The sequence below is a fragment of the Crocodylus siamensis genome, chromosome 1, assembly GCF_052110815.1.
Source record: "Crocodylus siamensis isolate JL-2025a chromosome 1, ASM5211081v1, whole genome shotgun sequence".
Classification (NCBI taxonomy): Eukaryota; Metazoa; Chordata; order Crocodylia; family Crocodylidae; genus Crocodylus; species Crocodylus siamensis.
This window is the reverse complement of record NC_143395.1, coordinates 345,645,937-345,667,827: the sequence shown is the minus strand read 5'-3', so window position 1 is coordinate 345,667,827 and position 21,891 is coordinate 345,645,937. Positions and strand designations below refer to the sequence as shown.

General features: G+C 40.3%; 1 protein-coding gene across 2 annotated transcripts in view; it reads right to left on the bottom strand.

The window, feature by feature from the left end:
* KLHL1 (kelch like family member 1) overlaps window positions 1-21,891 on the bottom strand; it is a 489,325-nt gene that overhangs the window by 207,273 nt on the left and 260,161 nt on the right. For both annotated transcript variants that reach the window (XM_090024576.1, XM_090024581.1), the window contains one exon: window positions 12,737-12,949. In XM_090024576.1, the coding sequence (XP_089880702.1) occupies window positions 12,737-12,949 (213 nt within the window). The remainder of the gene's footprint in view (window positions 1-12,736; window positions 12,950-21,891) is intronic.

Sequence of the window (21,891 nt, the reverse complement as noted above, 5' to 3'; positions counted from 1 at the left end):
ATTTTTGGTTAAGAAATGTAACTCCAAATCCACATTTTTCTGTGATTAAAATGTAACACCACTCTATCTGAATTTTTTTTTTTAATCAGAGAAAAGCAGGGTTCCTGTTAATAAATAACAATACTATTCAGAAAATGACACCAACACTGAATGTTTCTTGGGCTTAACAATACTAACAGACTGATTTTTAAAAGTGGTTAGGGTTTGGGGCATAAAAATGATGATATATTTAGCCCTCCAAGGAGAACCTAGAGACTTTAGAAAATTCACTGAGGAATCTACCTGAATCTTTGAGGATCTAAATATTTTCAGAAATATAGCTCCAATTTATTAGCTTGCATAGGCAGTCCCACTGCTATTCAGTTGGTGCCATATCCAGGTGCATCTTGTGACCCACTGAAGTCACTGGGAATCTTAATTTACTTCAGTAGGCTTTGAATTAGGCCATAGAATAAATATTTCCAACAATAGATCATAAATATAGTTAAAGGCTTCTAATCAACTTGCATATTCCTTTAAAAGTTTTCTGTGAAAATAGGATGTGAGAGTTTTATAGAGCATAAAATATAAAATGTGTGGCTTATGCATTATAAGAAGGTTTCTTATATGCTGTGTAATAGCTTTCCAGAAAATATTTTATTATGTTGGTCAAGCATCCAGTTGTTTTAGGAGAATTTGAACAAGGAATTTAGGATAATCCTATATGGTTTAGCGAATGGTTCCAGGATAATCAAAGTGAGCATAATATAACTAAACCTAAATAACAATATGGCTAGGTGTATTATTTCATTTTCAGCCTCATGAAATTTTCCTTTTAAACATTAATACTTGACTGGTTGATACCAAGCTTTTCCACTGATTTTGAAGTATATTGTTTGATATATTATTACTGAAAGACTAACTATACAGCCAGAATTATCTCTGCACCTTGAAAATGAAATGAGGTTTCTTCAAACAGAAGATATATTGAGAGGATCTCAGTACAATCTTTTCAATTTGTTAACAACATGCCATGTTTATGCTTTACTTTCTTAGAGATTATTTTAAAGAAACACATCTAAATCTCCTCCATTTAAAGTTCTGTGATTAGTCCATAAATTTTGACCTTGTTCCTCCCCAGAGAGCTTTCCAGTTAATTTTCACTAGCATTAAAATGATATAGTAATTTATTTTACTGATACTATAGTAAATCTCAGTAGGGACAGTTTCAGCTCCTTGGTGATAAAGAAAATATATCTATCACTTCTTCTCAACTCTGAATATATATATTCTCCTTTATATTTCTTTTTATCTTAGCTTCAAATTAAAAGTAATTCGTATGCAGCTTTTAAATGATTTCCTAGCATTTTAATATTTACAGTATTTCACGATGAAATATAAAGAAGAATGACTTTTTTAGTGTAACTATATGTTTTGAATTAGGAGATGTAATTACAAATAGAAAAAAGAGAAGAATAGTATTGATTCAATATAACCACTCGACAACTTTTACAAAATATTAAGGAGCAGTTTTTCAGGCTTACTCTTATACATACAAATCCCTTGCCTCTTGTGCTCACCTATCCACACTGGTCTATAAAGTTCCAGTAGAAAACTAATGGAAACTTAGATAAGGAGTAAAAATGTGGACGTGGCCAACAATGTGTCTCCTAGATTAAATTCCAGGTTGAATGGTGCTGCCTAAATACAGAGAAATTACTTATATTTTCAAAACTGTTTAAATCGACAATTACAAACTATGGGAAGTGCTGACCATAGTGTTATTTTGAAATTCTCGGCCTAAATCCCCTGGGTATATGCACGGATGGATTCACAATTTTTAAAAGGGAGATGCAGAAGCAGCAACCAGAACTGTAGGAATAGCTTCACCCTTTACTCCCAGTCTTGCAACCAGATGGGGCTGGTGGATTGTGTTGTTAGAGCATTAGAGCAGCAGCTGGGGACTTTTTTAAGGTTCCCCAGGTAATAGGGGATAATCAGGTAATAATCAGGTAATAATCTCCCTCTCCTCCCCATCCTAGCCTCCCCTGTCTCCCATTTTCCTCCATGCTTTTATCCAAGCTGGGGCTGGCTGCAGAGAGGCTGCCTGGGTAGCCAGGCTCACCCAGGAACAGTGACAGTGACACTGGCAGGAGGGTTCCTGGAAGCACCTAGAGATGAAGGTGGGGACCGGGTAGGGAAAGGGAACTCCCTGTAGCAGGCTCTGGCTCCAGGGATGGCCAAGACACCCCTTGGTGATGAAGTAACTCCAGTTCCACTCCAGCTCCTCAGGGTACCCTCCCTTTTCTACCTCACCTGCTATGCCTTGATGTATCTTATAATACTTACGGACTGCTCCAGGGTTCCAAAGTGAACCTCCGTCCCTCAGCTATCTATTCTGGCAGGCACCAATTTCACCCTTCTACTGATAAATCATGGCCCTCCTGGCTCTAGCCATGCTTTAGAGCACAACCTCTCTTAGAGGGCAATACTCATGACCTCCCTCCTCCCATATAGCCATGCCTATGCCTTGAAGGCGTTACTTGGTATCACTCTGGAGGGGGTCTCCAGGTTCCAACACAACACTTGGCCTTTTTGGGACACTTACAACCTTCCCAAATTTGGCCCCTTTTATCTGGCTATGGTTGCTGAGCCTAGTTCTAGTATCTTGGACCTCAGTGTCTGGGTCCCCTCTTGGGCTCTGGGCCCCTGGCCCCAGGCCACTGGCCCTCATATCTTGTGACATCCCCCTTGGGTTTCTGACCCAGGCAAAGCTGCTTGCATGCTGCTCAAACCCCTAGGGTCCCTGATCCTTTCAGGACTCTACATAGCGTGCCTCTCAGGAGCCCCTGTGGCCTTACCATCCCCACAGCCACAACCAAAGGTTTGGTGCCTGTTTGAAGGCTAGGATGGGTGATTCTGGGAAGATAAGGATTTTCCTTATGGGTTCAAGGGAGAAGTGATATGTTAGAACCAGCGGTGTACGATTAGTTTTGGGGTGGGAGGGAGGGGGCGCGATTTCTGTACTGCAGCAATTCTTCACATGGTACCCAGGTGGCTTTTTCAAATGTGTGATCTGTCTCTCTGGAGGAGTGTCCTTGTTGAGTGAAAGCCTTTTTAAGATTAGTGAGGTGGTCTGAGCCTTCAAAGGAGCACCAAACCTCATTAACCTCATCACCAGAACCAAACTTCCTATGGCCCAGAACACACCGAATGGATCCGGACCACACCATGACAAGACATGCAAAACCTGCCAACACATTTCCACCACCCCCACAATTACTACACCCCACAACAGAGCTATCAGCATTCCTGGATCTTAGAGCTGCACCTCCAGAAATGTAATCTATCTTAGTCAATGCACCAAATGCCCCGATGGAAAATACATAGACCAAACAACAACTGTGCACCAGAATGAATGCACACCGGAAGTCTATCTAAGACAAGAATATCCAATTACCAGTGGGTGCACATTTCTCACAAGGAAAAACCACTCTGTCTCCAATCTCTCAGTTATAATCCTCAAAGGGAATTTATAAAATTCTTTTCACAGACAAGCCTATGGACTTCACTTCATCAACCTCCTGAATACAAAAAATCATGTATTAAATATTGACATTCGATTTATGACATACTACAACCTGCCTGACACCTGACTCCCCAAGTACCTCTGCACTCTTGCTACATTCATTCCCCTTCTCTCTTCCTCCCCAACCCAGCCTGTCTCTCATCCACTGACTCCTCAATTTACTTCTTCACTGGCTGCCTGTTTTGCATGCATACCAGCCTCTGGCTTCTTTAGTATTCATTCCACCCAGGAAAGGCACACACCAACTGCAGATGCTTCCTCAGCCTGACGAAGGGTTTTTAAACCCGAAAGCTTGCTAAAAAAAAAAAAAAAATCCAACTATTTAAGTTGGTCTAATAAAATCAGATTCACCCAAACAACCTTGTCTCATACAGAAATAAAATTTTGTAAGCACATTTTTTCATATCACAATTGCAAATAGCTGCACTAAAGTTAATTCTCTCAAAAGAAGAACTGCAATTTCTGGCAACTTGGGCAGAATCAGACCCTAAGTCAAATTGCCTTATCTCTGTATGTATGTAGAAATGTCAATAGTAAAACTTAACTGTGATGTGAGGGTATTGTGATGCTGCTACTTGTATAACTTGGAAGATAAAAAATACTATGAAATCATAAATTTTATGATAGATGAAGCTTTAAGGCTGTTGTCCTTGTCGGTTTTCCATTTATGCCACCCTACATGTTAGAAAGTTACAAAAAACAATAAAAAAGAGAAAAAACCTCATTCAATGACAAAGAGCATATAAATCTTTACATTTTGACTCATGGTAGAATGTTTTATATTGATTTCCCCCCTATCACTCTGCTTGCTTTTTCCTTGAGTCTTTTAGATGTGGCTATATTTTTTTCTGAACAGTAGAAACCTTTCAATATCATTGTATGTTCAATTAGCAAGCTGTCACTAAACCCCAATGCAGAAAATGTCTCCCATCAGGCTTTCTTCTGTGTGCATTCACGGGATGAACTTCTGAAACTACATCTTCCTGATATAAGGAGAATTAAAATCTAATATTAATACTTAAAGGTGCCTATTTCAGTAGAAAGGACTTTATATTTGGGAGACAAAACAAAACAAATAATCCCTCCTTCCCCTCATATTGATAGGTTAAAGTAATATTACGAAATAACCCAAAGTCTTTACCTGTGGTCCATATCATCTATTCTGTTTCCATAGGCTGAAAAAAAAATTTTGCAGAACTGAAAACCCTGCCCCCAGAGACAGAAATAAGAATTCCTCTCTTGGCTTCATCCTTCCCTGATTTTCCACAGAGTCTTGCTTAGTCAAGTTTCTGAATTTGACCTCCAGAGGACATTATCCCGAAATAGAAAGCTGTGAGGAGGACTAAATTCCTGACCCGTACACAGAAGTAGCCTTTGAAGGGGATAATTACAATTCTCTGATATTAACAAATCTAACAGAGCATGTTTATGGGGAGTACTTAAAACCAGTAGCTACCTCTTGCAAGAGTTATAGGCCTTGTTAAAAATATTCTAGATAATATCTCCTCCAATTTTGCCAATAAAAGATATTTCACTCTCATTTACTTGTAAAGACTTTTAATGTGATGCTAATATGGTTATGATAGTAGAGACTGGATTTTCCCCCCATCTTGCATAAAATCAATAAAACATCAATGAGAATAATAAAGATACATAGGTCAGAATGCAATATCTTCATTATTGGTGTTAAGAGAGGTGGTTTGAAATTTTGAGAATCAGCATAAATATTTCAGTTTTGTGATTTCTTCCCCCTAGCCCTGATTATCATGAAAAGGTTAATATAAAATGTTTAATTACAGGTTGATTCAACCTTTGTCTGAACTTTACAACTTGTTCAACAAAATGGAATATTTTGAACCAGATTGGACTAAATCCAGAATGGTTCCATGGATGTCTAAGCATGATGTACACTTAATGTTTGTATCTAAGTTTCAGAAAAAGACTTCCACAATAGCTCTATTTCCCAAGAAACAAAATTCAGAAAGGATCTAAGTTCAGAGCGTACCTCCATTTTAGTTCATAAACTTCTTTAGATGCCTATTAGGCACCCCTGACAATAGTATGGATGAGATGGACTCGTGGTATGCCCTCTGTTCACGGTGCTTCAGGTTCCCCTCTTGGGTAACTTTTGTTGCTCTGAAATCCCTTCTTTTATATTCTTTTCCCCTCCTGATGAATCTTCATACATGAGCATTGCTGATTGGTCTTTCTGTGGCCATCACACTGTCCATATCCAGTCCTGTCAGCATGTTCTTTTGTTTCACAAACCCATCACATGCACATATCCTAATTTTGGCTTTCCCGATCCTCTTCATTTGGCCTGTTCCCTAAAACCAGAAATCTCAAGGGCTCTACACTTGGGCACTGTGAACTGGAGCCACCTTATCTTATGTTATGGAACACTGTGGTACATGCCTACAATTTCCCAGCCTGTGTCTATCCCTGCCTGCCTTGAAGTCTGTGAAACTATGTAACAACCAGGGTTTTAGAAATCAATTAACCCAAGGGTTCTCAAACTTTGTGATACCACAGTCCTGAGTGCTGGATGGCAACAGCAGTGAACAGGGAGCATGTGTCTGGCAGCCACCACCACCACCCACCACTCCACACTGCCGCTGCGTGCTGCTTCCTCATGCCACTACACATACCCCCTGGGAAGTTTGTGGCCCTCTTTTAAGTTGCTCGTGACACCCCCTCCCAGGGGGTTGTGACCCATAGTTTGAGAATCCCTGAATTAACCATTGCCGTTGCCCTGGACCATTATTATAATGCATATTTACTTTACTTATAAGCCAGTTCCCAAAAGGAAAAGTCTAAATACCATTTTCTAGCCATTGCCCAGAACAGCTATCACATTGTGGGCTATTCACAGCCTCCAAACTCCCATGAGCCATTCCCATGCCCCACATGGTTTAACCATGATCTTGATGGGGCATTTGGCCCCAGTGTTATCTCATGTTTCTTCTGGGCTCTCTACCTTTCCTAATCTCTGCTTCTCTCTTTCAACCCTCCCAACTTTGGTTCTTTTTCTCTGGCTGTGCTGTGTCAGCCCAGGTATAGTGCCTTGGACCTCAGTGTCTGGGATCCTGGGCCTCATCTCTGGCCTTCCCAGGCTGTGGACCCCTGACCTCATCTCCTTCTCTTTCCTATGGCCAGTCTCTGGTCCTGTCTCAGTCTTTTACTTTCACTTTCTTACTGGGCTCCTAGCCCTGGTCTTCACACTACTGGGACACTGGGCTCTCTAACCCTGACTCTGCCTTGTTTGGAAGCTCAGCTGGGACCTCCACTCACCCCTAATATGGCCATATAGACCCTAATAGGCCCATACCAAAATCTCTCCACTCTGGGTCTCAGTCCCCTACCAGCCCTCAACTCTTTACTCATTACTTTCAAGCTTGGCAGAATCTCTGTAAGTCAACCAATAAAAGCAGAGCTCTTTCCCCTTCAGCCTCCAGTGCCAGACTGACTTCGCTGGCTCCAACCCTAGGTTTATGTGTCTACCAGGCCCTGCTCTCTTTCTGGTCAGGTTTCTTCTCTGAGCTGGCCATAGGTGCTTTGAAGTAAGCTTACTGACTGGTCTAAGGGATAGTTTACTGCTGCTGGCCATTGCTACAACAGTATCTTGTCTCCTATGCAGGGTTCTACCCTATTGCACTATTGCTAAGCTGCTGGCACTTCAGTAGGCTCTCTGCTGTCCACGTGGGCCCTCCTCTTGTACTACTGCAGAGCTAGTTGCTCTGTAGTAGACACTCATCGCCTATAACTCTCTTTGGTAGCTAATCCTACTGTCCTCCCTCACATGGAATCTTCCCCCATCTAGGGATCTTCCTGAGCTTCCTGTTACACTGACCAAAGCATGTGGTTTGCCGTGCATGCATCCTGTCTGCAGGTCCATCATTGGATGTGGAGCCCTACCAAGTATCAGTGCTCAAAAAGATTAGGGTAGCAGGCATCAGAATCAGTAAGAAAAGCCACTCAAGAGCAGTTTAATGTCAGATGCGATTATTTCAATATTTCCAAATCAAAGATAATTCTAATAATTTTAGTTTCATGAAAACTTGTCCTGATAAGAGCTGTAAACCAAGAATAAAATAGAATTTCCCCAAAGAAATAAATTCTGAATTTTACTGATCTTTAGTGCTTAGGCATGAATCTTAACAAAGACAGTCTGAGGGTTAAATCTCTGAGGAAACTGGAAAGACTGGTGAAATTACTTTTTAGTTGTAATGTGAAGAGCTTTGACATGACACACTATAAAATTACACTTCACAATAGTGTGAATTTGAGAAAAACAAAAGCCTACTTTAAAGCTGCAACACTAGAAAGCTTCTGCCAATATTGCTAAGTCAACAAAACCCTTTAGCAGAAACAGCATTTGACTTTGTCTGCCAACACAGATATATCACCTGCCCATGTGTCAAAACTAGGCTGGAAAAAGCACTCTGTCAGCACCGTAGCATCCACACTGGGGTTTCACCATTGCTGCTGTGTTGCCTAAGCAATGTGAAAAATATATATCCCATAGGTGACCTAGTAATGCATGCAAATGTCTTACTTTTTCTGTAATTATGTTTACATTTTCTACCCTTCACAGCTACTAGTCATTTTTTCTTCAGATTTCAATCAGTTTTATGTTCAGATGCTCAATCACTAGTATAATTTTATAATGAGTAAGCTGTAGTACCACTGTAATGTATTAAAAACCTTTATGGAAAAACTTTGGTTAGGCTTATGGAAGCATAGGCTTACTTAAATTTGCGGTCATATTTAGCAAGATATTTTCTCTTAAAATATCAAACAGTTATATACAGAATAGTTAGGAACTATTATCTATTTTCTGTTTAGATTTAAATGTTCCTGTTTCATATTATATGTAAGGTGTAAGACCTATATACTCAAATCATTTGACTCCAAATTATGACTACAGTCTTGGAAAAAATGTGCTAGAGTCTATATTTTTTTAAAGCCTGCTTATGACATTACATATAGAGGGGAAAACATAACTTTCAATCATAATACTTTAGAGCTTTATTAAATAAACAGCTATCACCAAAAAATAAAGTTCCAATCAGTGAGCATAAAGTATGTTTCTTGCCTGTAATAAGCTGCAGCATCTCAGAGAATAGAATGGCTTCTGTCTCTGTAGATAAGTAAAAATGTAAAGATACAGTACACAGACAACAAAGATGCTACAGGATCTAGCAATATGTAACACCTCCCAAAAACTCTCTGTACACTTGATTTCAAGGATTTTGAGTGCCATTACATCATCTCCTTAGGCTGCTCTATGCCAGTAATATTTTTTTGCGTTGTGTTCTACCTGGAACACTGTCTTAAAACCTTTTAGCACAAAAATACAGCAAAAGGCAGTTAAAGAAGTAGTAAAAACACTAAATGAAAAATAACTGCCCCCCCACAAAAAAAAGGAAACAGAAAAAGAAAAAAGCACTATCTAAGATTTGTTCAGTAAAATCTGCAGAAAATGGTCCAAACATCAGTAAACATCTAAAGCACTAGGTGTGTTAGAGATTTAACCCTCATCTGTTCTCATGAAACCATAACTGTTGTTGTTCTCAGGGCATAACTCAGAGTAAATTGTGGAGTAACTCAGTTACTCTACAATTTAATATTGTTGGTCTCATGGGATAACTTGTTACCCCACCCTCATGAACAAAATGGAATCAGTGACAAAAATATAAATGTACCCAAAACTATTTATTATTTATTAAATGTACAAACTGTTTGAAGTATTTATGATGATTTGAATTCAAAATATTATTTAACTAGAACTATGAACAAAATTTACACTTTTTAGAATTTCAAAACATGAATGAACAATTTGCTAAGTCTCCAGTTCACACTGTTTTCAAACTAACAATTACTTCCAAAAACTTTTCCTAACTGTTTTAACTAAATATAGCATTCCTCAAAAAGCAGCAGTGATGTACTGTGGTGCACACAAGCAAATCGCTTACAATCTTCACGTAATTTCCAGGTTTTGTGGTCATCTGTCTTTGGACAAAAAGCATAATGTCCACTCATGCTTGCAGAAGTTCCTTGAGGTAAGTTGTGGCAATTTGTAATTTAAGACAGTCATACCGGACTTGACGGACATAGACAGACAACATGCATCCATCAATCTTTGCTTTATTTGTCTGTCAATCAACTGTTCTCCAAGTTCCTGCAAAAAAAAAAATAAAGTGCTGTCCTCTTAAATATGATCTTTGCTTCCAGTTTGCATTGTGGCCTAGCCAAATGATGAGGCTGGCAATGGCAGCCACATCCAGCATACTTTAAAATAGTGTCATTGGCCACCTGTTGATTTTCTGTCTGCAGGTGGTCAAGGTTATCCACCCCACCCTTGTTTTTATTGTAGTCATGGATGATGTCTGGCTTTCTTTGCTCTCCACTCACTGACAGGTCATGGTGCATGCTTGACAGCAACAACACAACTTTGGACTTCCTTGGAACATAGGAAACTCGGGTGAGTTCCCCATCAAAAACAAAAATGGAAGAAAAAGTTTCCCTTCTTCAATTTCCTTGCATTTCATATGGGATATCAGCCTTGTTTTTATGAATTGTGCCCACATAGGTCAAGCCCTGCTATAGCAGTCTTTCTGCCAGGTCAGTTCTTGTAAAGAAATTGTCACCCACAATATTCCGTCCTGTCTTGTACCAGGGATGAACTAGTTTTTCAATTACCTGGGTACCAAGATTAAGTTGATGTGGAGCTTCTGGTTACTTGCCTAGGTAGATGTTTCCAGAAGGGAGAATGATGCTGCTGCATCACAGCACCATCAAATTTTCAAGCCATTTTTAGCAGGCTTGCTGGGCATATACTATCTGAAGAGACAGTGACCCCTGAATGCAATGAGCTGCTCATCAACTGTCAGGTGTATTCCTGGAATATACCATTCCCTGAGCTGCTCCACAAATTGTGTCTCAATATCTCTGAAGGCAGCAAGCTTGTGCACAGCTCTCCTTTCCTCATGTGTTAGTTCGTTGTCAGTTCTCAGGTAGTTGGTGATTTGACAGAATTGTTTTAAACTCATGGTGGCACGGAAGCAAAGATGCCTGATGCATTGCTCCCACAACTCCTCCAGTGCCTTGTGACCACTGTGGCTTAGACCACTCAGCAGTAGGAGGCCAATATAAGCTTTCATCTCTGTTTCATCCAGCTTTTTCCACTCCTTTCTGTTTTCAGGATGGCTATCATTCCATTCCCTGAACCTTCTTTCTGCCTCTCCGTTTCTCTTATGCTAACAGCCAGGATATCTTGTCAGAGAAAAAGGTGGAACGTTTCCACCACTGTGTTTTTATTACTTTCTCTTGTTGGCCCAGCACTTTCATGAGCTATGTCCTTGGCTGTTCTCTGATGATGTATTAGCTGTCAACTCCCCCCCCCCGCTCCATTCTGCCATTCCTTCCTTTAAAGGTATCATTGTCTTAAATGTTTTCTGGGGGTAGTGGCAATGATTCTTCTCCACATCCTGCTGTAGCTCTCCTTGGTCTTCCATGGCTGCCCTGGGCTGATCCTCTTCCCTTTCCCACTGGAAGTGTTGGCATCACTTCTGCTCGTGGCACCAACTCCTCCTTATCTGAGCTGAATGAAGCTTCTATAGATGCATGGTCTTGCTCTGAACCATTTCCCATGTCTGGAAAAAAGTCAGAATCCTCACTGCCTTGGGATAAGATTTCATCAGTGGATGTGTTACTGTCATCCCTGGTTACCTGTGCAAGACAGGCTTCAGAACTGACTATGTGCTGCCTTCTCATCCTGGATTGCAGAAAAAAAGAAAAAAATAATTACTGCTGAATGCTTATAAATAACAATCAAAGACAAGCCTGTCCACCTATGCTGTCACAAAAGCAATTCCGCCCAGCCCTATGGTAGCACAGGTAGCACCCTCTCCTCCTGGGCATAGAAGCCAGAGACCAGCATCCACCCTGTGCAGGCAAGTCAAATGCAGGTGGATGCTGTTTGGAAACCACACATGCAGGGGCTTATTGAAAGTGAGTAAAGGGGGCATAAGGGGTGTCAAGCCCTTACCGTTGAAGGGGACTCCATAGTATATCCTGCATTGTAGTATGATGTTGTTCTATTTCTTCTCTGCTGTCCCTTTGCTCCGTGTCCTCACTTCGAACAAAGGCAGGGAAAACTAGCTTTTATGTTGTGGAAGGGGCAGGTGAGACAGAGTTTTGCCATGAGAAAAGAGATCAAAGGTGGATTTGGCGTGACAAAGATTTAAAAAAAAAATTTTTTTGGCAAAGGCCAGGGTGTTTTGATGACCTTGAAGTCTGCAAACAAAGTGGTTAGCAAAAAGGATTACCACATCTTCTGCAAAAACAGAGTGGAGGATGGCCATCCATTAGTTACCATGGATAACTGAAATGGACATAAATGAAGTTTGAATGAATGCTGGCCTTTCAGATGCATCCACCCAAAGTGACCAAACAGGTCTAGGCCTGTCATTTATACAGAAATTGCACTGGGGTAACAAGTTACCCCGATGTATTAACATGGGATTGGGGTAAGCTGTTACCCCATATAGAAAAACACATTCACGCCTGGGATAACATGTTACCCTGGGCAGTTTTTCATCCACAGAGAGCAAACCATTTATGTAAGTTGGCTGTTCTTTGGGGATATTGTGCACTGTGGTGCCAATGACAATATCCTAAAAATATTTTTTTTAGAATTAATTCACTTTAAGATACTGCTCAAAATATGCATGCGGGGTAGCAAATTACCCCATAGGAACACATGAAGGTTAAAACATTCAAAATGCAATCAGGAGTCAAAAAATATAAACCAAAATGCAAGCAGTAGTTAAAACATAAACCATTTCCTCTCATACACACATATAATACGATTCACTTGTCAGCCCAAGTAGTGAGACCCAAATAGTAAATTATGATGGATTATACAAATATTCAGTAATCTTCAAATTTTGATATCTGGTAATTTTCTACCTAAATACTCATTGTAAATAACCATTCCTACCTTAACCAAATCCAGTTGAATAGATTATGAAGTTATATAGAATGGAATTACTACTAAGTTCCATGCAAAATGTGAATACTTTTATATATAAAATAACATAATTTTAAAAAATGCATGTTATAATTTCATATAACACTTTTAAAAACAAGAAGAGAATAAATTACCTGTGGTGGAAGCAGTGGTAGTCTGATATAGGCAAGTAACATACTCAGGTCACTGCATCTCCTTTGCATATCATACTTAACCCACATCATTAAGGCATGAAAAATAGTTTCTTCATCAGGAACATTCACATCATCACTTGCAAGGAGTTTATGTAGCTCCTCTGCTGGCAATAGTAAAAACTCTTGATTTCTGATGACTTCCATTATGTTCTCCTGTATGAAAACAAAGTATTTGGAGAGTAAATCCTACCAGAATATTAAATCAGTTGCTAAAGCTACAAAAACACCAACATCAACCAATATCCTTCACAGTCATCCCAAACTAAGCCTTAAGAATAATTCACACTGAAATGCAAATGTCCTCAGGTTACATAATGAGGGTCATATTATAGTGCTAATAGCTTTGAAATACAAAAAAGCAAGTTGTCATTTAGATTGAGATCTCTCTGTATTACTGTAGGTCTGGGAAAGTAGTAGTTTAGCACATATCAAATATTTTTAAAAAGTAAGAAAAGAAAACCCTACTACAATAAGCACTGTTGGATTGTATCCTTCTCATTCTGTTGGGAAAATAGCTTTATTAGTTAATAGAGTCATAGAAAAGAGAACTGTAAGGGACCTCAAAAAGTCATCTATTACAGCCCCCTGCAGGATCAACTCTATCCAGCTCAAACAATACTGTGCTCCAGAATGAATTCCATCATTACCATGATAAAGGGCAGAAACACTATCATCAGTGGGAGAGTACTTTTCATAAAACAGTCACTCCATCTCTGACCTCACAGTCCTTGTTCTCAAAGGCAATCTACATTCTAGCTTCAGAAGATGTCTAGAAAAAGTAATTTAGTTTTTTATTGGACACAAAAATAATGAACTTAACAAAGACACTGGTTTATGACTCATTATAAGTTGCCTCTCATCTTTCCTTCTTTCAGTTTGGCTTCACAGGTAAATGCCAGTGTCACTTTTAAGTGATGAAATCTATTAGAATAGTTAGGTTAAACTAAATAAATTTGTTCTAACTTTTTCTGAGCTACGACTGTGACTGCTTCTTTCACAAACCTAATGAAGGGCCCTTAAAATAGAAGGATTTTCTCTTATCACACCAAACTTTGCAAGCTGACACAATAAAAGACTTTATGCCTGCGTACAGGTATTCAAAAAGCCCAAGACAAAATCGGTCTAATTTATGCAGTTTTCTGTAAGCAGCATAGTTGAGATTGGTAGCAATCCAATCTCAAATACACATTAGATAGTTTGGTGGGAGAAAGGGAACAAATCTTAGACTGGGTTCTGGCATTTTTAAACCTATGTGTGCAATATTGTGTTCTGGGTATAGTCCAGTTTTGTGTGACAAATGTTCTGTCTGTTATGGGTATAGACTGCTTTTCAATCACTTATATCCCCAAAAAGTGTAATGTTTGTATTTGGCCTATATGTCACTTCACAAATCTTGTTCCTTTCATATCTCTGAACTACAATGGCTCCAACACCCACACCACTAAAGCAGCTCAGACAAATGTTGTCTTAATGTGGATTTAAAACTTCCAGTTATGGTAATTCCACATCTCTAGCTAATGTGTTTCACTGTTTAAGCAATCAAACCTCATAGCTTAGAAAATGTTTTCTAATATCATACTTAAAGCCAGAAAATGAAATCATATTTTCTCAAGGAAATGGGTTATAAGATAAAATTTAAGTATATCAGACTATATTGCTTCCAAATATGATTATGAAGAAAATATAATTCGATTAATAAGAACTAACATGAAACTTTGCAATCGTATACACAATCAATGGCCTTATATCATTTAACAGAACTTTGGTTGGTAAAATGCCTTTCATGAACTCAAAGTTTCTATTAATTGTTTTACAGAACATGTGGTTGCTTCCCATAATCCCAAAAACTGTGGGGAAAAAGGCTTCTGAACTCAAAGTAATATTTCAGTTTTGAGGTTTTTTCTATAATTTTAAAATTGTTGAATTTGGGCATATATTTAAGATTATAGAGTCATAGATTCATAGATGATTACTCATCACTCTTGTAAGTATTTGTATGGATTTACTTTTGATTATGAATAGAGGTGCTCTAAGGCATTTCACCTCAACAAAGTTTTGTCAGTCAACGTCAGTTTGTTGAGCCCAAAACTTTTCATTTGAAAAATCCAGGGTTCAATGAATGTTTACCAAATTCAAGGAACAGTTTCCAGAGGATCACAGAGAATAATATACCCTTTTAAACACTAAACAGAGACATATTACATGAGCAAAAGCACAATTTTATTTGAATAATTATGCCTGGCAGTAAATGAAATAGGAAAAATTAAGGAAAAAACCCAAAAATAATTTAAAAACTTTAGCCATTACCACATGCCAGAGGAGGGATTATTTCTTTTCTTATAACCTTATGATACAGAGCCCAGGCCGTTCTGAGAGGCTGCAAGCTGTTTCACCTGGCTCTGGAGCCCTCTCTGTGGCAGCGGCTGTATGCACACATCTCGGTAGATGGTGGGGGAGGGGTCTAGTACAATGCAAAATTTGTCCCTCCCCCTTGTCTGCCCAGAGATGCATATGAATCCACCATCACCATGGAGCACAGTGCAGCTGTTCACAGCCTCCTGGCTGCTTGCCACAGCCAGCCTGGGCTCTGAGCAGCTGTATCAGGGTGCTGGCAGACTGCAAACAGCAGTACTGGGCTCTAGCGTACCAGCTCCATGGTGGCAGTGGCAGCATATGTGCTGCCAGGTGGATGGCAGGGGAGGGGCCAGGGCTCCAGCATCTACCATCAATGAGGATCGGACCTTTGATGGCTCACCCATGGTCTTCCCAAGTTAAGGTGTGTGTTGGCATGGTTTTGGCACTGTGGCCAAAAATGTTGTCAACCCCTAAATCTTTCACTTTCAACGTAAACTCATATTAAAAAAAAAATCAAACAGGGCAGCATTTTACTCATGCCACCTTGCCTCTCCCTCCCATAAAAACCCCCACCCAAAATGGTAAGTGTACGCTTTCCAGGGGAAATTTTTTTTATTGAAATGTTAAACACTGAAAGCAACATTATTTTGGTGCAACCTGTTTTTATTTCATGTATGAAAAATGAGAACCTGAGGCCTTTATGCTACAGCCAAGAAGTGTTTCAAAATGCAGTTTGGGTGCATTTACATGTTGCCTTACAGCAATATAGGAATGCGCTGTCACCATATGACACACTACAGCAACGTAGCAATCATGTGGGTCTACAAGTGATTGGCAGCTACGGCACCAAAGCAATGTGCTTCCCCAATATAGCACGTCCCTTTGGCAATGTAGTGGCAAAATCAAACCATGTGCCATGTGTACGGTGCAGTAACCACACATACTGTGCTGTGCTTTAGTACTTCAAAAGGGAAGTACTAAAGCATGGTGCTGTAGCAACATTTCCATATGGTGACATGTAGACGCATCCTTTTTTGGTATTTCATATTTTTTGCAAAACATAGGAATTATTTTGATAGAAAATGCCTACATAGCTTTAAAATCTAATTAATGTCATTTATACAAGAGACTTGTGTTGTTTTCATTTCATGGGGTGGGGTGGTAAATGTTTTGGCTGTGTTGAGACCTTCAATTACTATTAGATGGTCTTCCAAAAACATTGACTAAAATTTCCATATCTGAAATCTCTCTAAAAATAAGTGATCATATTTCTAATCCTATTTATTCTCTATAATTTTTAGGTGATCAGTGTTTCAGATTGGAAAAAATAGATTTCAGTTCTGTGATAGTTTTTAAATATTTAATTCAATGTTTTTTCATCCTGAATCAGGGCAAGAATCTTAAAATATTTTTATGGAAGATAAATTCTGTATGACATTTTGGAACCAGCAAAAAACACATCAAAGTCTTTTGGGGAGAGCAATATGCATTTCCTATGGCAGTGGTTTTCAAACTATTTTCAGAGATTTCATAGACTTTAGGGCTGGAAGGAACCTCAGAAGATTGAGTCCAGCTCCCCACCCAAAGGGCAGGAAGTCACCTGGGGTCATAGGATCCCAGCAAGATATGAATCCAATTTGCTCCTGAAGGTGTTCAATATAGGTGCTTGAACCACCTCTGATGGCAGGCTGTTCCAGACCTTGGGGGCTCGGACAGTAAAGAAATTGTTCCTTACGTCCAGCCTGAAACAGTCTTGTCGTAGTTTATGACCATTTGACCTCATCATCCCTTGGGGCGCTCTGGTGAACAGACGTTCCCCCAGATCCTGGTGGTCACCCCTGATAAACTTATAGGTGGCCATCAGATCACCCCAGAGCCTGCGCTTTTCCAGGCTAAAGAGCCCCATGGCTCTCAGCCTGTTGTCGTAAGGTCTGTTTTCTTGACCTCTGATCACGCACGTGGCTCTTCTCTGGACTTTCTCAAGCTTCTCCACATTCTTTATGAATTGTGGAGCCCAAAACTGGATGCAGTACTCCAGCTGCAGCCTCACCAAGGCTGAGTACAAGAGGAGAATGACATCCTAGGATTTGCTTGAGAAGCATCTATGGATGCAAGCCAGTGTTTTGGTCACTTTAGTAGCCACAGCATTGCATTGCAGGGTCATGTTCATCTTGTGGTCAATGATGACCCCCAAGTCTCTTCCATAGAGCTAGCCAGCATAGCACTGCTAAGCCTATAAGGATGTTTCAGGTTTTTCTTCCCGAGGTGGAGAACCTTGCATTTTTTGGTGTTAAATACCATCAGATTCTCATCCCCCCATTTGCTGAGCCTGTCCAGGTCAGCCTGGATCACCCGCCTGTCTTATGCTTTGACCAAATTTTGCTGTCATTGGTGAACTTGACCAGTCAGCTTCTGACTCCAATGTCCATATCATTAATGAAGATGTTGAACAATATGGGTCCAAGGACAGAGCCTTGGGGGACCCCACTGCTCACACCACGATGAGTGACTTCCATCTATTACTACCCTCTGGGTCTGACTACGGAGCCAATTTCCCAGCCAGTGGGTCGTGGTGGACCCAAGGCCACAATTGGCCAATTTTGCCAAGGGGTAATCATGAGATACTAGATAGAAGGCTTTTTTGAAGTGTATATATATGGCACCAATCTCTTCTCCCTTGTCCAGGTGATAGGTCACCTGGTTGTAGAAGGAAATGAGATTGGTCAAATAAGACCTACCCACAACAAACCCGTGCTGGCTATCCCTTAGGATGTTGGTGTCGACCAGTCCATTAAAGGATGGCCTCTTTAATAAACTTTTCTAAGATCTTCCCTGGGATAGAAGTCAGGCTGATAGGCCTATAGTTAGCCAGATCCACTTTCCTCCCTTTCTTGAAGATAGGCACCGCATTGGCCTTCTTCCAGTCTTCAGAGCACCAGGAGTTTTCAAAGATCCGTGCCAGAGACTGGGCTATGATGCTTGCCAGCTCCTTGAGTACCCTGGGGTGTAGATTGTCAGGGCCAGCTGACTTGAAGGTATCCAGCTTTTGAAGGTGTTCCTTCATTGGTCAGCATTGATGGAGGGCAGGGGATCTCCCTCACCTGGACCTCCCTGTTCTGTAGCGGGCATGGGCATCTCATGGGACTGATGAAATACTGATGCAAAGTACCAATTTAATAGGTTGGCTTTTTCCTGGGCATCAGTTGTCAGTTGCCCCATCTGGTTCAGCAGGGGTCCAATGTTGTCTTTGCTTTTCCTCTGGCTCCCCACATATCTGAAAAAGGACTTTTTATTGTCCTTGATGCTCAAAGCTAGTTGGAGTTCAGTTCCAGCCTTGGCTTTCCTGGTTTGCTCCATGCAGGACTGGACCAGTGCAGAATAATGCTCCTTGGAGGTGAATCCCATTCTCCGTCCTTTGTAGGCCTTTCTTTTTAGTTTCAGGAGGTCTGCTAGGTCCCTGGAGAGCCAAGGGGGATGCTGTGTCCTCTTGCTGCCTTTCCTCCAAGATGGAATAGACTTAGCTTGTTCATTGAGGATCACTCCCTTGAGGAGCAACCACACTTCTTGAACTCCCCTCTCCCTGGGGTCATGGTCCCTTAGAACCTCACTGACCAGCCTCCTGAGCTTGTTAAAGTCAGCTTTCCTGAAGTCAAGGACTTCTGTGTTGCTGACTGACTTGCCAGCTTTACGGCGGATGGTGAAGGTGATCAGCTTGTGGTCACTGTCACCCAGCTTCCCATCGATCACTAGGTTGCCGATTAGGTCATTTTTCATTTGTGAACCCCTAAAAAATTTCAAATGGAGGTCTGCAGCCCTTTGAAAATTTTGAATGAGGATGTTGACCTCTTTGAATTGTCAGTGTGGGTATTCACATACTTTTGATTTATCATAGTTATCATTCATACACCTCTTAGACATAGACTGCAGATCCCTAGGGTTCATTAGACCATAGGCTGAAAACCATTGTCATATGGTCATTAATAGTAATGCATCTTATCAGTTTCATTAATAGCCAATAGTCAATGGCTAAGGACTAAGTAGTAGTCATAAAATTGACAAGTTTTTGACACCTTCCTGGAAGTGTTTCTTCAGAAGGTTAGTAAAACAATCCACATGTTCCATAAAAATGTTCTCTTTTCAATGTTACCATTTTCCAACAACAACAAAAAATTCTGTTAGGTATTTGTTGCATGGTAATTTTAGACAGCTTTGGGATCTTTTAATCCCTGGATTAGCTGCATGTTAAAACCTTTTAAATGGTTAAAGCACTTATTATTTTTTTAAAAATTTTGCCATTTCAAGCAGGAGTATCTCTAATCCAACTAACTTTGCTCCTGTTCCATTAAGGTGTGGCCATTTTACAGAGCTATTCTGTGCAAGTTGAAGTCTTCCAGCATCCCAGGATGCAGTAGGTGAGCAGGAGTGCCAGGACGCAGCAGAGCCAGGCACAGCACCTCACTGCCTCAGGGATGTCAGGCAGAGCACAGCCCTGGAGTGCCTGGTGATCACAGTGCCTCCTGCCACAATCCAAACCGGCTCACTGTTCCCACTGGTAACACAGGAGGAAGAGCTCTAGAGAAAAAAGGATCAGGCCCCCCCTGAAGCTCACCCCCACCCCACACCATTACTGGCTGGGCACCATCTGAGCTCTGACAGGCCTGATTATTTTTTTCTTCAGAGCCTGCTCCACCCCATGCCACCACTGGTAGGAGCAGCAAACCAGTCCAGGTGGTGGCAGAGGAACAGGCTCTGGATAAAAAAGGGGATTGGGCCTCTCATAACTCATGTGGTGCTGCAGAGAGGTGGGCTCTGGATAAAAAACCTTCAAGTCCCTTTGAGCTCAAGCAGTGATCTGGTCCACAATGGTGGGAGGTATTGCTACTGCCAGGCACTCTGGGGCTAGGGTACTGACTCTGTTTGATGGGACCAGTGAGCTTGTCCTACCTCTGGTGTATTTATTGGCATGGAAGCCAACACCAATACATACTACAGACTAAAAAAGAAACATACAAAATATAAAGACATTGTGTCTGACAGCACTGACTTGGTTTGCAGTAAAAAATTACATAGGATTATAGTCCTGCCTCTGCTCGCCAAGCTTCTAGTGGTGAGTCACAGCTGTACAGATGGGGGAGAGTCAGAGTTTCATCCAAGATGTTTTTTTGCCTTAAGGTGTAATTGGTCCATTAAACTAAACACCACTAAACAGATTAACATTTGTTCTGCCTACTGTTTCTGATTATTTCTTCTGCTCAGCTCATTCAAAATTCTGTCACACTTATTTAGGTTATTAGATATTAATTTAAGTCCCCATCATTAGGGACATAGTGCAAAACAGTTTAAAAAATAAGTTTACAAATGTATTTATATTTCTGTGGACCCACTTTTACAATATTCTTCTAGAAGTATACCTTGGAAAACGATCATATTTCTTTTCAAATGGATACTTGGACATAATTGTGTCATCCTGAAAATCTACAATACAAGAGCACCAGTTATTTCCAAAGAATGTCTTTGCAACCTTCCAAAAGACAAAATAACTCTGAGAGAGATTCTGCTCTTGCCTTCCTAACCAGAAATGTTCATCACTATTTCTGCAAGAGAGAGACTAGGATACCTATGCTGGACAGAGTTGTAATTTTGCCTGGGATCGTTTACACAAGACTCTTACTCCTGAGTTGACTAATTAGCTCTGCAGCAAATATTGCATGTCTTCTTGTGCACTCCTATTAGGCTGGAGTAAACTTATTAACTCTGCAGCAGGGTAGTAATTGTAAATACGAGAACTATCCTGCTGAGGAAATTTTTACTACACAGCAGCACACACATAGTCAAATAACTATGAAACTATGAAACTATGTAGATGCTGCCCTAACTGGGTGGGATGTGAGGGCATGCCAGTGTGGGGGCTGCCTGCTGGCAAGCTCCACACTGAAGCAACCTCATGCCACAGCTTTCCCCACCACAGCATGTTGAGCTGATGGCAGCAGCCCCAGGCTGGCAGACTGACTGTTTCCCTCCCACCCCAGACTCCCTGCCAGCCCAGAATTCTCCAACTTGGCTCAATATGCTACAGTCCTAGGCACATGTGCAAACATGGTGCCCAGGCACAATAAACTCCCACATGATAAGTGTCAGAACTTACTGCTTCCAGTTAATTCCAGTTAAATGTAGATGTGTCCCCTGTAAGGTAGAATTCTAGGATCTTGGGTTTTGCCTGCATGGGATTTAATTGCTTTAAGTAAATGATTCATATATTTTTATTAATATATCTATTATAAATCTTCATTCAGGTTTTTTAAATAGCTTACCAATGATCAGTTACCTCTACAAAACAATGCCACAATCAATTAAGAAAGAAATATACAGTATATGATCTTATCACCAACCAATGATATACAGACATGTCTCAAATGCAATGCAGAAGTCCTTTACCTGTGTTCATTAGAAATGCACAGAAATTAGAATAAAAATATATCCATCTGAAACTGAAAGGGAAATGTAGATGGACATAATGTGAAAATGATCAATATACCAAAGATACATATACTTATGGAAGGGACCTTTTATTTTTATTCTATTTTATATGATGGTACATAGAAAATAGTCATTAGCATAAGTATTATAAAATGAACATGGATTATAGCACAATTACTGCCTTTTCTCATTAGTTATCTGAAAACATTTGTACTGTTATGTTTTTTAAAATGTATTTCTGTTATTGACAGTTTCAGAAAATG